At 33.3% G+C, this 17194-nt stretch overlaps 1 protein-coding gene across 1 annotated transcript; it reads right to left on the bottom strand.

The window, feature by feature from the left end:
• Positions 1-62: 62 nt before the first annotated feature.
• Positions 63-5580, bottom strand: LOC145562330 (uncharacterized). Its single transcript, XM_081622568.1, has 6 exons — positions 5474-5580; positions 5256-5331; positions 5081-5145; positions 4807-4961; positions 2719-2923; positions 63-482 (listed from the first exon to the last, which is right to left on the bottom strand). Exons 1-6 carry the CDS (start codon positions 5474-5476, stop codon positions 315-317), a joined length of 672 nt encoding a protein of 223 aa, XP_081478694.1. The 5' UTR covers positions 5477-5580; the 3' UTR covers positions 63-314.
• Between the last annotated feature and the right edge of the window lie 11614 nt (positions 5581-17194).

Below are 17194 nucleotides of genomic sequence, written 5' to 3'. Positions count from 1 at the left end.
TTCAGCTGATCAACATTTCCTGGCAAATAAAAGAGTGCAGTGAAACTCACACAAGCACAAAATCAGTAATAATACAGATGGAGCAGATTTTCTGCAAGTGGATCATATTGCAGGACAAGAGAAATACAGTTAAGCAAAATATTTCCAAAAATAGAAAGGAAAAAGAAAAGTTTTTCTTTTTCTTTTCCACTACTAGCTTTGCAAATTCCTCTACTGATTAAAGCACCAAGCGGATGCCAAACTAGGTAGTTTACTGTTTACCACAAAACATGAACGGGAATTCATAAAATAGGGGGGGAAAAAATCATATCTTGTCAGCTTGCCTTCACATGCACTTCAATAAGATCATCATCCTCCATCCCTAGGGTCTGAGGCGTTGATGCTGGATCAATTTTGTCGCCATCAAAAGTAAATGCTAGGTTATGTACATCAGTCTTCACCTTCTGCGCATACTTTGTGAACAGCTGCTCAAATTTCTCATCCTATACCAAGGCAAAAGATAAACCAAGTATTAATGGCTGGAAAATCGTAAAGATGGCAAAGTAAAGCAAACAAATATCCTGAAGTAGTCCACATTGTCCTAAACCTTGTAAATTAAGAATATTTAATGATTTCAAAAAGGTACACTTTCTATAACTCTGTAGCCTTAGGTCCCCAATACCCTGGTGTCTACTCTGTATTTCTCACTCCTTGAAATCGAAATTTAACATGAAGCTGCAGCTATTTAGCTATTATTATCTATTAATCTCTCAGCTTCATAGATTTACTTCTTCAGCAGATGTAGCTTGAGATTAAGTTATACAGAGTACTGCATCTTAAAGAAGGCAGAATGTAAACAGTTTGAAGGAACCCATCATACTCCAAGGTTTAATATAAAAATATATAACTGATTTTAAGTTCATTTTAAACCAAATGCCTCACAAAACTAGCTTCTCTGACTTCAGTCACAAAACCACTAGTTTCAGCTACAAATCCAACAGAATGCCAGCCTTGCCAGGAATATGTTTTGTTTATTGAAGAGCATAAAGAACCAGTAATAAATTCATTATCAGACAAAAAAATAAAATATTCCACCCTGTTAATTGCTATTAGAAATTAGCAATCTACAAGAGATGGCATCATCAACAGCATTTCATCACCTATGTGGGCTGTCTCTTTCTGAAATCTGAATTGTTCAAGATTTTCAACCTATTTGACCTACATTGCCTTTTAATTAATCTATTGATCTCATACAAGACAGAAATTAGAGAGCTATAGAGGAATTGACTGAGGCTTCAATGACTGGAATTAGCCGTTTGGATGGCATAATATGTAGTCCAGACACATGCAAAGACTCTTAAAAACCCCACAGAAATAACAGTGAGCAGCATCACTCTTCAACAAAGCTTTCCTAGAAGTCTCAAGTTCTCAGCCAGCAACTAGACAAATAGTACTGATCACTTGGTTATCGCATGATAAAAGTCACCATTGAGCAGCAGTTATAGGCAAGTACCTTACCAACTACTTATGCCTTGTTTTATTTACCTTATTTCCCCTTATTTCTATGGGATAAAAAACTCAGCGATTTGAATGGCCATTATGTAACAAATGTGGATTTTCTGTTCTGCAAAACTCCTTAACATAACGCTGCAATAAATATCACGTCTTTTCGTCATCCATTACATAAAGGTTACTCTTGCTGTGATAGAAGATTTATTTTACTCATTACATCCATTTTCTATTTAAGTTACAATGATATATTAGTAATTAGTTAGTTAGTTGATAAATCATGATATTTATAGTAAAGTTTGGTTATATTTTGTTAAAGGAATGTTTTTTAAACAAGGTTTAAACTCATCAATGTATTTTATTTTATTTTTTTTGAAAAAATTCACAACGCAGCTGCGTTTTGTTCTTATATCCGTTACAAGCCGTTTCCACAACAATGTGACAGTTATCGTGGTCACTACTGCAACCGCAATTCAGACTATGCTTCTTTCAGAAAAAAGTTCAAATAGGGTAAATGAGTCCAAATATTATACATTGAATTAACATGTCTTGATAAAGGTTAAAAAGGGTTGCCCAAGTCCAATATACAACTAAGGATACATTAAGGTTAAAAAAGGGTTACACATAATTTACAACTAAGAATGTGTTCCATTCACCAGATTTTTACTCGAATTAAATGAACTTAATATAACTTATTTTAACCTACCTACACTTATCTAAGCTTATCCTTATTAGAACTTATTTTTAATTGTGAATAAAATTGGGTAGCCGTTATAAACCCTTATTTGAACTAATTTTTTCCTGAACAATTAGGACCTCAAACCATACCAGTGTAGTAAGCGTAGCCAGCTGTGCATAATCTACCATTAATTGACAAACAGTACAACTAGCAGCATAAAATGACCGGTATATTGACTGGTTTACAGCTACATTGGTGCTAACATAACATCATTATCAAGCCACACTAGGCCACAGAAAATCTATAAAAACCAGGAATGTTACAAATTAAAGAAAAGTTCCTATATAACCAGTGTTACTATTCCTTTAGCCAAACTTCTGACTAGTGACTACTAAAAGTGAAAGCAAAGTTTCAAACAAAATCCAAATAATAAGAAACTCTAATTGAAAGCTATTAATTTATGACTGAAACACTAGGTGACGCAACATATTAAAATAATTGATGAATTGCATGCAGTCTTATGTCAAATAATCAAAGGTAATAAAACGTACCGCAAATATTCGATATTGTTTAGATCCAGCCTTATCTTGCATAGATATGACTATCTTCGTTCGATCAGCCGCAGCCGCAGGCTTTGGTGCTTCCTTGGCAGTTTCCTCTTCAACAGAGTGGGATAAAGAGGGAAATGGTTCATCAGCAGCTTGTAGAGCTTGTCCAGTTGACTGGAGGAATGACGCACACTCCTGCTTTTTTAACCTGCCATGGAAATAGAATCCCACATAAGATTTTTTTTTTTTGTAAAAAAAAAAAAAAAACAAAAAAAGGCCCTGTCATAAAACATAAAGACAAGAAAATTAGATGACCCAATCCTTAAGGCACCCTAAGTTAGATACTACAAATAAAAGAGAAAACTATCGGAGAAATGAGAACACCGCTTCATGGCAACTGTTGAGCAGGTAATAACCAGAGCTCATTGTTTGAATTGAAAGAAATGGAGGGACAGAGAGGGATGGAGTATCTTTCATTTGGATAGCAAATGAGGAAGGAAGGGAATTGGAGGGGAGAGATATGGAGGGATTAAAATGCAAGAAATTAATCTCTCCAACAATGGAGAGATTTTGAAGGAAAACTCATCATTCTTCTTTCCCCTCCCCTCCCCTCCCTTCCTTTCCTACCCTTCCCATCCCTCCCCTTCTTTTCATTTTCCTTTCACTATCCAAACAGTGTTAATTATATTGCTTTAAGATACTCTCTTCCAATTTCAAGCAATACTATATTTGTCTCACTTGTCGAAGATATGCACCTAAAGAAATTCCACAATCCACACTAAATGGAACTACAATCAGTCAAAGATATGAAAAAGAGGAAGAGGCAACTAAAGCTAGGAGTAGACAAATTATTTGATATACAAGCCTCTTAAAGATACTATTGACACCACTACACTCCTACACTGAAGTACCCTGCCCAAGCAACATAGGCTAATAAACCCAAAAAAAAAACAAAAAAAAACTGCATATCGATACAATAAGACAGCCACAGCCTAGTTGAAGCAAATTTTGCATATTAATTTCAAAACAAGACTTCAAGTGTATAAAGGATACATAATCAAATTTGATGATAGGATAAACACATCTAAAACAAACAAACATATCCTGAATTTTACAACATAACCTTGAGAGTCTAACACCAATTACACGTGTCTACTGATTACAATCAGCTCATTCTCTAAATTCATTTATCGATTGCAAATCCAAGTCCAAAATATCCTTCAAAAATAAATTTTGGTACCAGAATGGCATGATTTTTAATATTTCATCCATAGCTTTGAGACCCTTTAGAGACGAAGAAGAAAAATAATTGGAGATAAAGCTTGCTCAGACTTAGTAGTCCTTTAGTTGTGCATAGAGAGTTACATTTCCCAATCACCACAACAACAAATAACAACATCAAAGCCTTAGTCACAAAAGAAAGTTACGTTTGAAGTATACTTCCAAATCTCAAGGAGTTTCAATAGCTAGAAAATGCTGAAAAATCTTTTGTTGACTGCAGTCCATTCACCTAGTATTACACAAGCAGCTTAACCCATTTTGTTCCTTTATTTTTGTACACCATACACTCCTTGGATGGCATAAACATATATAAAATTACATATCTCATCTACACATGTTCCATTCATCAAGCCAAAGAACATGATGCTAAATAGAATAAGGGTGTAAATTACACTGCCTTCCCACCAGACACAAAAGCTTTCATTCAACCCTTTGATTCAAATGCATTGATTGCACTCCGCTTCACAAATTATAAACGACATAGAAATTTTGTTGAAGACCAAGTACATTAGCACATATATAGAGATTAATTAACTAACATACAACATATGATATTGCCAAGGAAAATGACGAGTAATATCAGGTGAATTGAACACACCCTTAAAACAATCAATCATGGATAGCAAAAGTTATTCCCTTAAGACGACGTATTACTAAATAGTCTAAAAATTCTTAGTCAGACCACTCACAATAACTAGAAACCATCCATAACCACTTCAAACATGATACAGAATCCCCTAAAAACACTATCAAATAAAAAATAAAAAAATTAAGCATGAGCAAATAATTGAACTGAAGGAAAAAATTTACCTCAATTGCTTAATGGTGGAATCTTCAAAAATCTTTGAAGGAGCTACATTCTTTGGAGGCGGCGGCAACAAATTCTCCTTTTCCTCATCTTCATCCTCGCAATTAATTACTTGAACTGATTTCCATTTATCACTATTGTTCTCTTCCTTATTTTTCTACAATACCCCAATTAAAATCACAATTAAATAAGCAACCCCAATTGAAAATTAAAGCTCAAATTACCAAAAAATTATTTAAAAATCATCAAAAAAAAAAAATAAGGAAAAAATTATACATCATTAGTGGAAGTCTTTCTCCGCTTCGGCAAAACGGAAGGCGAAGAATCTGAATCAGAATCATCTGTTCAAACAAACAAACAAACAAACAAACAAACAAACAAAAAACTTATAAAAAAAAATAAATTAAGGAAATATAATGAAGGAAGAAGAGAGAGAATGAGGGTCGGAAACCTTCAAGGTTGACGAAAGTAACGGGTTGAACTCGGCGATAATCGAACAATGGTTCAAGCTCTTCATATGAATCCCCCTTTTTTTATGATTAATCAAACATCAATTGAAATCGAATTCAAAATTAAATTGAGAATAATCAAACATCAAATTGAAATCGAATTCAAAATTAAATTGAAATCGAATTCTAAACAAGAGATTTTGTGTATAAAATTACTCACCATATTAGGGTAAAAATCTAGGTCTGGGGTTTTCTGGAATTGGAGTTGAGTATGACTGTATGAGTTTAAAGTCCCGCCGAAACTAAAATACGCAAGTGCGCATCCTTTCTTTATCCTACGTCAAATAATACTTTGATTTTTAAATTTGTTTTCAATTTATGAATCGAAAGTTTTGAAATTTGAAACTAGTCGGGCTGGGCCAAAAAAAATAAATTAAAATTGCATAAAACTGATTTTCTTAGCCTATCAAAAAAAAATTTTAAATTGGCCCTAGAAAAACTGTTAAAATCAGCCCAAAATCGGGTTGGGCTCAACTTGATCAGGTCTAGACCTTAAGTATATGACAAGGTATAAGTAAAAAATTAAATCAAGTGGGATCTTATTAGATTCGTAATAATGTGTATTTTATTTTAATTTTCATAATTTTTTCATTACGAAATTAAATTTTTCATTACAAAATTAAATTTTTCATTACAAAATTAAATTTTTTTTAAGGAACAAAATTAAAAATATTTAACGATAATTAACCGCACATAAAACGATGATCTGATCTGAACTTATTTTTTCTGAAATAAATAAAAATAAGTTAATTTAAACAACACCTAATTGATTATAGGTGAAAATATATTAAATGTTATTTACAAAATTTACCTTATTTTGATGATAATTAATGTCTTTGTTTCTATTATATTTTAAAGTCTAGTTCACTTCACCTTAAAAAAAAATTTAGTAAAAATAATTTCAGTTCAACAAAAGTAGTTTCAATTCAATATAAATAATTTCAGTTTGATAAAATCAGTAACTTTAAAGAAGAAATATAACTGAAAATCAGTAAATATAATATCAATTCAGCAAAAATAATTTCAGTTCAGTAAAATAATATGTTTTCATTAAAATTAATTTCAGTTCAATCAATATAATTTAAGTTCAACAAAATAATTTCTGTTCAATAAAAATAAGGAAAAATTAGAAATAATAATCACAACTTTCATCAATTTTGGTAGAATAATCCCAACTTTGAATTATATTGGAATAACCCAAACTTTAAGGGGTCTTCTTTTTCTATAATCCCAAATATCGGCAACTGGTTGAATGGGTTAAAAAAATTGGGTTAAATGACACTTGTCGCAAATTAATTGGTTAAAATATTTAATAAAAAAAACAAAATCAAAAAATCCTTGAATCCGACCACCAACCACGGACACTGGCCACCAGCCATGTAATCCGGCCAGCCAAGAAACCCAGCCACCAACCACGAGATTCATCCAACAGCCACGAAATCCGGCCACCACGTACGCACGTACTTTGGCCCCAACCATGAATTCCAACCAAACGTAACCCCTTTTCATTTTCTCTCTCCTCTCAATTCCCCCAGCCACAAACGCCGGCTGGCATACCCTTCATGAAACTCACTTGATACCTCTCCCCTAATCCCGAAAACACCTAACCTACCCCTGAATTTGCGAAACTCCTTTGAATTTGCGATTTGGGGTATCGCTGGCTCTAATTTTGGGTTTTCGGTGGCTTCGATTTTGGGGTTTCAGTGGTTGCGTGTGTAGCACCCTAGAAATTCCTTTCTTTTAAAATACCTGTTTTGCCCTGTTTAAAACTCAAAATAGGAAAATCTAAGACATTACCACCACTGTGAAAACGGCTAAGGCAACTATCAAAGACACACAGCGGAAGACTCTCCTTTAAAATATTTAAAACGACTCAACTTAAAAAGTCAACCAACAAAAGTAAAGTTAACCAAAGTAAAACAAAGTCAAACGTACAACTTGGAACCATTGTAGGCCCTTAACAAAACCAAACCAAATTCAAAACCGTTGTGTTAGTCTCACAAACAATAATATCATAAAATAATTAAAGCAATAAACATATCATAAACTTATAGAAACTAGCATGATTCGCTATTCACTCATGCCCATCATGAATATGCTTCATCACTTGAAAAACTTCTCTCTACTTGTTTCCACTACTCTCCATTAAAAATGGGTCATCATAGGGCCAAGGTAAAAACAAGGCCAACAAACACACAAACACACAATCAGAGAAGCTGAGTACATAAGCGTAGTTAAACACACTAACATGCTTTTATCTATCAACACACAACTTACCTTGTTGCACCAGTTTTCAAGCACACAACATACAACAAAACTTTTCAACTAAGTAACTAAATAATTTATTTAGTTTTGATTACGCATCGAACGAGTTTTCCCCCTAACCTGCCCCAATAAAGGGTACTAACACGGGAGCTAACCGTGCCAGTATAAAAGAACCACTCGTAAGTGGCGGAATTCCTGCGTATAATAATGAAAGGAAAATACAGCGTCCTGTACTCCCAGTAGAAGTTATGGTTAAATATAAAACCCCATAACTCCCCCCATATGTTCGTACTCAAGGTATACGTTCCAAGAGTTTTGGTGAGTAATCTCTTTCACTCTACGTTATTTACATATTATTAAACTCGGTGATGACTCTCAAACCATAATCATACAATTATAATAATTGTTCAAACAATTAAACACTCCAATTTAATTCTTGAATAATTAGTGACCACATATTATTTATGTTGAACCCTTTTTAAATCTACTTCGGTGTCAAAGACACTTTAAACGCTTAATGCGCAAAAAATCCTATCCCTCGGTGTTAAAATCACCTTAAGTGCACTAAGGCACCAACATACAATTTATTCCTCGTGTACATAGACACTTACATAGCTCATTTCCCAACTTATAGCCGCATCAATAAAAATCATATGAACCATAATAAAATTCCCTTTTAATATTCCAAACCAAATTAAACATTTAGTTTAATTAAACATGCTTTCTATCATGCCATAAATAAAAGTGTGGTTCGTATTCAACATGCTAAATGATTATTTCCAAATCAGTAATCCATCACAAATAAATCATGCTTCATAATTCAATCACCAATAACAACCAAACCACAATTTCCAATCATAATCTAGCATGATAGTACTTGGAATTAATTAATCACATCTAGCATGCCACTATATCACCAAAAATATGCTAAGTACGCGAACGTACCTTGAATACGATCTTAATATCGCCACGACTAACAGAAATCACTCACTTCAAAGTCTCCTACAAACTAAAATCATAATATGGCATTAAAATCTACTCCACATAAATTTCCAGCAATATATACTCTTATTAAACCACTCACAATTTAATTAAAACAAGCTGAAATTTTATTTAAAACCTCATACTTTAATCCCAATTAATGGGTAAGTAAAATCCTTTAAAGAAACTTGATTTTTAGCATCCTACCAAAAATTCCAGCAATATATATTAATAAAAACTTGCTGTAATTATGCTTTAAAACTCTTAAATTAAAGGTTTAAACTACCCTAAATTTTAATCCTTCAATAATCAATTATTTATGAATCTAGGGTTTCAAAATTAGGGCTTTTTAATTAGAATTAAAATCTAAAAATTAATTTGCACCATACTTAATATCAATCATCATAAAATTAACATAAAACCCATAATTTATGGTTAGATATAAGGTTTAAACAAAAATAAAAACAAAAGATTAATTTTTTTTTCGAGAATAGGGTGGCCGGACAGCAGGTGGTGCCACTGTCGGCTGCTGCCAGCCTACTAGTGGTGGCCGCCGCTGGCGGCTGGTGCTGGTGGTGGCCGGCGGCCCACCGGGGTGGTGGTGGCCGGCGGTGGTGAACCGAAAAGGGGAAAGGGAAAAAGATTGAAAAAGAGAAAAAATAAAGGAGAAGGGAGAGAAAGTTTACCTTGGGTTTTCTCCACTCTGGGCAAAGTTTAATTTGCCCAAGTGTTGAATATTTATACCACTTTCTCTAGAAACCCTTCTTACCTAAACTTTCCCTTTTTATCTTTTCTAATCCCTTTCCTAATTAAACTTTACTAAAATAAAACTTTCCTAAATTAAATTCCAACTTAATAAAATAATTAATTAAATTAAACTTTCCTTTTATAAAATATTTCCAAACTTGTTTAAAATAAATAATCAAAATATCATAAATAATTCATTTCAAATTATTTAAATACCGCACAAAATACTTATTTTAAATAAAATACGTATAAAAATACGGGGTATTACAGCGTGGGGGAATAGGAAGGGGTTTCGGGGAGGGGGGAAAACGGCGACCTTAGGCGGCGATCCAGCAAGGGGAGAGGTGGCGGTCTGGCTATGGTGGTGGAGGTAAGGGTGCACGGTGGGGGAAGGGGACGTGGAGAGGGGAGGTTGGCTAGGTTTTCTTATTTTTCGTGTTTTTTTTTAATTATTTGACCAATCAGGGCTTGACACGTGTCAAGTGACCTGATATACTAGCTCATTGACTTTTGTTGACCGGTTAGGGATTGAAGAAAAAGAAGACCCCCTAAAGTTCGTATTTTTCTTGTATAATTCAAAGTTGGGATTATTCTACCAAAATTGATGAAAGTTGGGATTATTATTTCCAATTTTTCCTAAAAATAATTTAAGTTAAGCAAAAAATGAGGTGGAATGAACAAGACCTAAATTATATACCACCGTCGTTTCATATTTTTTGCAACGATTAGACACTTTCTACTCGCACCTTATGTCAAATTGTTGCAAATAATATTTTATTTTTTTAATAGCCAAAATTTTCATTAATTAAAAGTCATACGACATCTACAATAGAGATTCGACGTTAACAAATACATAAGATATTGAATCAAATATAATTTCCCTTCATAAAAACTATGATCATCAAGTAGATCTTGCACAGTGGAACATCTCCCGCTTATATCGCTGGAAAATACAGTCTTGTTGGAGAGACAATCTAACGATCCTTTGTAGTCGTGAGGATGTTTTCCTTCTGCTTCATCTGTCTGAATTTGAAAACTTGATAACTTTTTCACCAACGAAATAATTTCACGACAATCCATTAGATCTAATATCATGGATTCAAAACTAAGAAATTTCTCCCTTGAAAAGAGGAGATAAACCTTGTCTTTCGAAGGAGATTGTTTAACTAGTTTAATATGAAACGAAGATATATAGCTTATAAACAAATAATATAATAAATAATAAAGATTGAATTAATCTATTCAACTAGTATATCACCCGTGCAATGCACAATTTACTAAAAATCTTCATTTTTATTTCGCGTAAAATCTTAAATTAATTGAATATAAGAGTAACAATTAATTTATGTAAATTAGTCAGTAATCATAACTTATTTTCAATGATAAAATATAATGATGTATGGCCAAGGTACTTATTAAAACAATTTTTTACTCTTATTTTTAAAGGATTCAAAGTAAATACAACTTAAACTTATACTGTTATTTTTACGCCTTTTTGGTGTGGCTAGCCAAACTGTGCATTAAGCCGACACATACTAACACTGATCGAGTAACTCATGACCGATCGAGTAACCGCTACCTGATCGAGTAACCCATGACCAAGTTACGCCTAATTGATCGAGTAATCCTTGATCGATAGAGTAACACTTGACCAAGCAACCCCGACCACACCATGTGACCAAGCACATATGAAAATTTATGTTTAACTTAGCATTCTGTACAATGATTTTTGTCCTCATTCACGACCAAGGTATCCATACCCATTTAATACATACTTGATTACTTGATTACTTGCCTACTCACCTATTATACCTATACAATCCTTATCCCTTCACTTTATTTCCAAGGTATTTACATCCACGTATAATACATGCCCATTACCTCTTTAGTCCTTATTTGATCAACAACATTTAAATTGAACTTAATATATTTTTCAAAATTAAACATTTTAGTTTGTTATACCAATAAAAAAATAAAAAAAATTAACACAAAATTATACTGTAGTTATGAGTACCCATTAATTATAACATCTCAATTAGTTTTTTTTCAAAAAAAAAAACATCTCAGTTAGTTAAAGCGTCCTTCGTGTTTTTTAGAGGATTCTAAGATCGATTCTCATCACATGTGCTTGTGGCTATATATCTAAACCAAAAAAAAAAAATTAATAAAAAAAATAATACTACCTCCGTTTTTTTTTAGTTGACACGTTTTGACTTTAGCACTATTCACACACCTCTCTTTGACCGTGTTTTGTGATTTATACGTAATGTAAAATATAATCACGTGGGGTCTTGTTCGATTCGTCGCGGGATATATATATTTTCAAAATATCAACTTTTTATAATTGTTGCTTTTCGATAATTAAAGATTTTAACGATTGAAGTTGTGCATTGGCAAACGCGATTAAAGAAACGTGTTAACTAAAAAGAAACGGAGGAAGTACAATATAACTCTGTACTTTTAATTTTAATATTAATATATCTATTGATTTTGTGATCGATTATTGTTTAATGCAATTTCATATAGTTGACAACTAACAATTACATCAACTACATACTTAAGCAATCGATGTAAAAGCATGTGTGGCCTTACCACTACACAAATGCAAAAAATAGAAATTATCCGACAATATAATTTTATTAAGTGTAATTTTTTGTTTTTTTTTATTTATTTTTTTAAAAAGAGAATGTGTCATATGTAAATAATAAAATTCAATATTGTCCTATCAATTAAATTGTATCAGAAAAAAAAATTCAGAAATATACTTAAAGTATCTTAGTCAACCTTGCAAACTTTCAGTTATGCATAGTCAAATACTAAGCGTGAAGAAATTATAATTTTGTAAAAATTTGGAGATCTTTTTCTCATTATAGGTACCTTAATAAAGAGATGGTTTTTCTGATTTAATGTGTACCTTTGGGCACACATTAAGAAATGGAGGATTAAACTGTGTGGTCGGGGTTACATGAGTTATTCCTGAGCGAGTAACCCCTCAAGTAGTAACCCGGCCCTGACCGAACCCCTCAAGTAAACCCCTGACTGAGTAACCCCTATTCGAACCCCTCAAGTAACCCTTAACCGAGTAACCCTTACCGAATAATCCCTCGAATAACTCCTGATCGAGAGTAACCCTTTAAGTAACCCTTAACCGAGTAATCCCTCGAGTAAACTTTGACTGAACCCCTAAAGTAACCCCTGACTAAGTAACTCGAATAACCCCCAGCCACATGGTGTGGCCAGCCACATATAAAAAATTGCTTTATAGAATAAATTCCTAATAAATTTTTTATAATGAAGAATATTTGCATGCTTAAAAATAGAAAGATCTAATATAACATTTGAAAAATAATAAAGTCTTCGTTATTTTCACTACCACTTTTTTTTTTTTTTTAAAAAAAATATTTCTCCTTTTATTTTATTAAACTTCCTAATATATTACATCGAGTCTTATGTGCGGCTAGCCATACCACATGACCGCTTGCTAAAAAATAAAGTGATCCCTATAACATTGACCGAGTAACTCTTGTAATACTGACCGAGTATTCCTTGTAACACGCACTGATCGAGAACCCTATAACTCTAAAAAAAGTACTCCAAGATGGCTGACCACATGATGTGGCCAGCCAAATATAAAAATTTGTGAAAAGTAAATAATTTGTTAATTAAATTATTTCATCCAACCTCTTAAAATATGCAACACATTATATAAAGCGGATAGCTCATTTTCTTTAAAAAAAAAAGTGTAGTATGGGTATTGTGGTTTGTTATATATATTTTTTTTTTCAAAAGATTGATAGGAAAAAATGATATAAAATCCAACATTTTTTGTTTTCTTCAAAAATAAACCACAATGACAATACAAATTACAACTGGAAATGAGGGGATTTAAACCTATAATATTATTATTCAACCACCAAGCTAAGACATCATTGGTCAAGTTAAATGAAATACTCAAGTACTACACACACTAAAGCATATCAACTATACTTGAGGATTTATGCAAAATTTCAGGCCAACTAATTAAGTTTCACAAATCATCAATTATTTTCTCGAAGAAAATTCCAAATACAAGGCGAACCGACTTAGCAAGCCACTTTAACATGACTTGGAGTCATGTTTGGGTTGTTACCTTGGGGTGCATTTTAGTTCCTTTTTTCCTTAAGAAAGAAGACTACAAGCTTATTTTTCAAAAGACTGAAAAAAGATTTTCAACATTGGGAATTTGGTTTTCTATCAAAGGCTAGACGACATACTCTAATCCAAAGCAATTTAGAGGCTTTACCCTCCTACTTGTGCTCATCCTCTTTTTTTCCAAATGACATTGCAACAAAGTTAGATTCCTTACATCAAAAATTCTTTTGGAGAAAATAAAAAGAAAAAAAATATTATTCCCTTTATAGCATGGAATAAAATCTGTAGACCAAAGAGCGTCGGAGGCCTTGGCCTTCGTCAAACTTTACTGCTTCACAAAGCTTTTATCGCTAAATTAGGCTGAAAAATTAGGACTGATCCAAATAATATGTGGGTAAAAGTCATTCAGGATAAATATCTTCACGATTCATCCTTTTTTAAGTGCAAAAACGGTGTGAAAGATTCCCATATATGGAGAAAAATTCTTGCTCAACGTGAACATTTGAGAAAAGGTATCCGTTGGAAAATTGGTGATGGCAAAGATATTTTTTTCTGGATCGATAATTGGGTGGCTATCCAAAGTCTTTTAGAGCTCATCCAGATAGATGTCAATCAGGTTAATCTTGACACTTAATTATCTGACTTTATTCTACCCAACAAACAATGGGATAGAAAAAAATTAAGGGCTTTTCTTCCTAAAAATATCACAACCCAAATCATGGGCATTCTTCCTGTCAAATATATGATGGACAAACCTGTTTGGGGACTCACCGCACATGGAAATTTCTCAGTTAAGTCAGCCAATTGGCTTGCTCATAATCTCGATCCTGAAGACAAGAAGCGGCTCCATAGATGGATTTGGAAAATAGACATCCCTCCCAAACTCCAAATTTTCCTTTGGCAAATATTTAATAACATTGTAAGTGTTCGAGACACTCCTCACAAAAGAAACATTATCCTATTTAACATATTGCCCTTTATGCAATCAGCATCATGAAACAGTTGATCATCTTTTTCTAGACTGCACTAAAAGGCTAATCGTATTACCTAATCAAAATAATTCCTAAGTCCTCTATCTAAAGCAGATAGGGAAGTAGCTAGGGTCGAATCCACATGAAAACAAGTCTTTCTATTCCTAATTAATTAAAATAATCTAAATTCTTAAGTAACTAAATTATAGATATGACAAGTTAAACTAAGGAGAATTAAAGTAGGATGAAACCAATAAATAAAAGCCTAGGGTATAGGTTCACCAATAAAAAATATTCCAAGGTAAAACATAATAATCAATCACCAATGCAATAATTAATCAGATCATAAAGGGCTTTCGCTACGCATTACAATCACATAATTAATCTACTGGTATTAAATCGCATTTCTCAAATCTTGACTCAACCATTTATAAATTAACCTGCCTATTGAAACTAAGCCTTTACATCAATTCTCATCTCTCGAATCAATATTGCATAACTCATACAATCAAACCATGCCTAATCTAATTGCATAGCATTAAATCAATCAATATGAAATTAATCAAGCATTGACAATCAACAATAACAAATTACCCCTTCATATTATTTATGGATCCCCACAACCCTAGAAAATAATCTACTCACACACATTAAAATCTAGACTAAGCAAAGCAATTAAACAAGACATGATGAATCAAAACAATTAAATTACTGAAAATAAAGAGGGAAGAAATTGTTACCAAAATTAATGGAAATAATGAATTGCATAAACCAAGAGTTGTAGAGAGAGAAAATAAGAGAGAAATCTAAGCTTAAAACTAAGTATGAGAATTTTAGCTAATGAAAGAGATAATCCTCTCAAAACTAAACAAAAGGTATTTATACAAAGCTTAAAAATCCTAATTAGATTTTAAGTAATAAAATCGTCGAAAAAGCTTCTCTAAAACATGCACCCGGTTGGGCGCCATCTCGCCCGGCCGGGCCCGCCTTTTCTCTAGGGGTACTTCTCTCGCGCCCGGTTGGGCTCGAGACAGGGCGAAAGAGCCTTCCTTCTCTTCAGCCTCGCCTGGTCAGACGCACTAAGGGCGAAGACCCCTTGGACCGGGCAAGCTCCTTGGGCAACATTTGGACTTCGTTTGGGCCACTATTCTTAGTTCAAACTCGTATCTCCTCTTTGGGTTTTTATAACTCGGTCCGTTGCCCCGGTTTCTCCTATGCCGAGCCCTTAATCACTGGTTTGATGATTCTTAACGGTCTTGGGCTATGAAAGATGGTCGTGCTTCTCTTATGCTCGTAGTGGCTCTAAATAAATCCAGAAAAATGCTCAAAACCTGCAATTTCCTATAAAACAATACCAAAGCTACGAAAAACACTAGAAAACACATATTAGTAATAAAAGTGGCTTTAAAGAGCCAAAAATACTCCTAATTATGACCAAGGGACGGGGGTAAATCACTATATAAAATAGACATATCAAAATCCCCCAAGCCAAACCTTTGCTTGTCCCAAAGCAAAGTGCTCATAATGAACAAATAAAACATACTTCACCCCAAATCAATCAAAACCAAGCATAACCAATTCAAGACAAATGTAACAAGTATGCATCAAAGCCAACCAATCAAATCCATCCAACTATTCATCCTCCCTAAAAGTTGTCAAATAGAGCAAACCGCAAGAGCATTTAGAATTCAAGACTAGTGCTCACAACTCAACTCTCATTTATGTGGCGAATATAAAATGTACCCGATCGTTCTTCATCCCAACCCCTTTATGTGAACAATGCCCTCCCAACTCACAACACTCGTGTGTTTGAAAGATATTCACTCAACCTAAATAGTCGACTCGGAATATATCAAATCATTCTTTGCATTGATAAGCAACTAATTTCATATTCACACAACTCTATGCACAAAGTTCGGAAGGTATTTAAAGCTCATAATGTAAGGTTAGGATAAAAGGTAGGAAATATTTGGGAAAATGTGAGAGAAAAGCAATACTTAAGGGAGCCATAATGCTAGTATCAAGAACAAGGTCAAAATAACCATTTAAACCATCTCCAACACTACTCAACTTCTACCAAAAGTTCACCAAACATCCAATTCAATCAACAACTCCCAACTTTTACAACTTCGCTCATAAAAAATATAATTGTTAAGAACTTGAGAGAACCAAACAAACTTTTGAAATAATTAACACTTGCAAATTTTTCATTGAAACTCAATATTTCTTGTTCTTTTGAACCCTCTCTTAGAAAATTCGAACATTATTCATTTTTTTTTTCCTTTTTGCCCTTTTTTTTCTTTATGAAGTTCACTTTTTTTTCATTCTTTTTTTTTTCAACATCATGCTTTATTTATTATTCTTTTTTCCTCAAGAAAATTTCAACTTTCAAAATCATCAAAAATAAACCACAATCAAGAGCAAAACAACTTCTTAATACCACCCAAATTGTGCAAATAATAAGCACACCACAAACTCCCTCGCCTCACTTACTAATAGCTCCCCCAAGCCAAGCTTGGGACTAGTAACCAATGGGGCAAAATCGGCTTGTAATGTGGCTAATAAACAAAAAAGAGTCAAGGCAACAACATGGGTAGCAAGAAGGGAACGAATGTATCTACTTTTCTCTGAAGGCCACCTAAAACAACAACGCCTTTGTCCTCCCCAATGTGCATAATAATGAGTCATATAAACACTACTCAAAGTTGAAAACCAGTACTCAAATTCATTGACATACCAGGAACTAACACACATTACTAACCAAATCAACTAATCAAGCACTATAT

This window comes from Chenopodium album, chromosome 10 (genome assembly GCF_948465745.1).
Source record: "Chenopodium album chromosome 10, dcCheAlbu1.1, whole genome shotgun sequence".
Taxonomy (NCBI): domain Eukaryota; kingdom Viridiplantae; phylum Streptophyta; class Magnoliopsida; order Caryophyllales; family Amaranthaceae; genus Chenopodium; species Chenopodium album.
The sequence above is the reverse complement of the archived record's forward strand: the minus strand, read 5'-3'. Positions and strand labels throughout refer to the sequence as shown.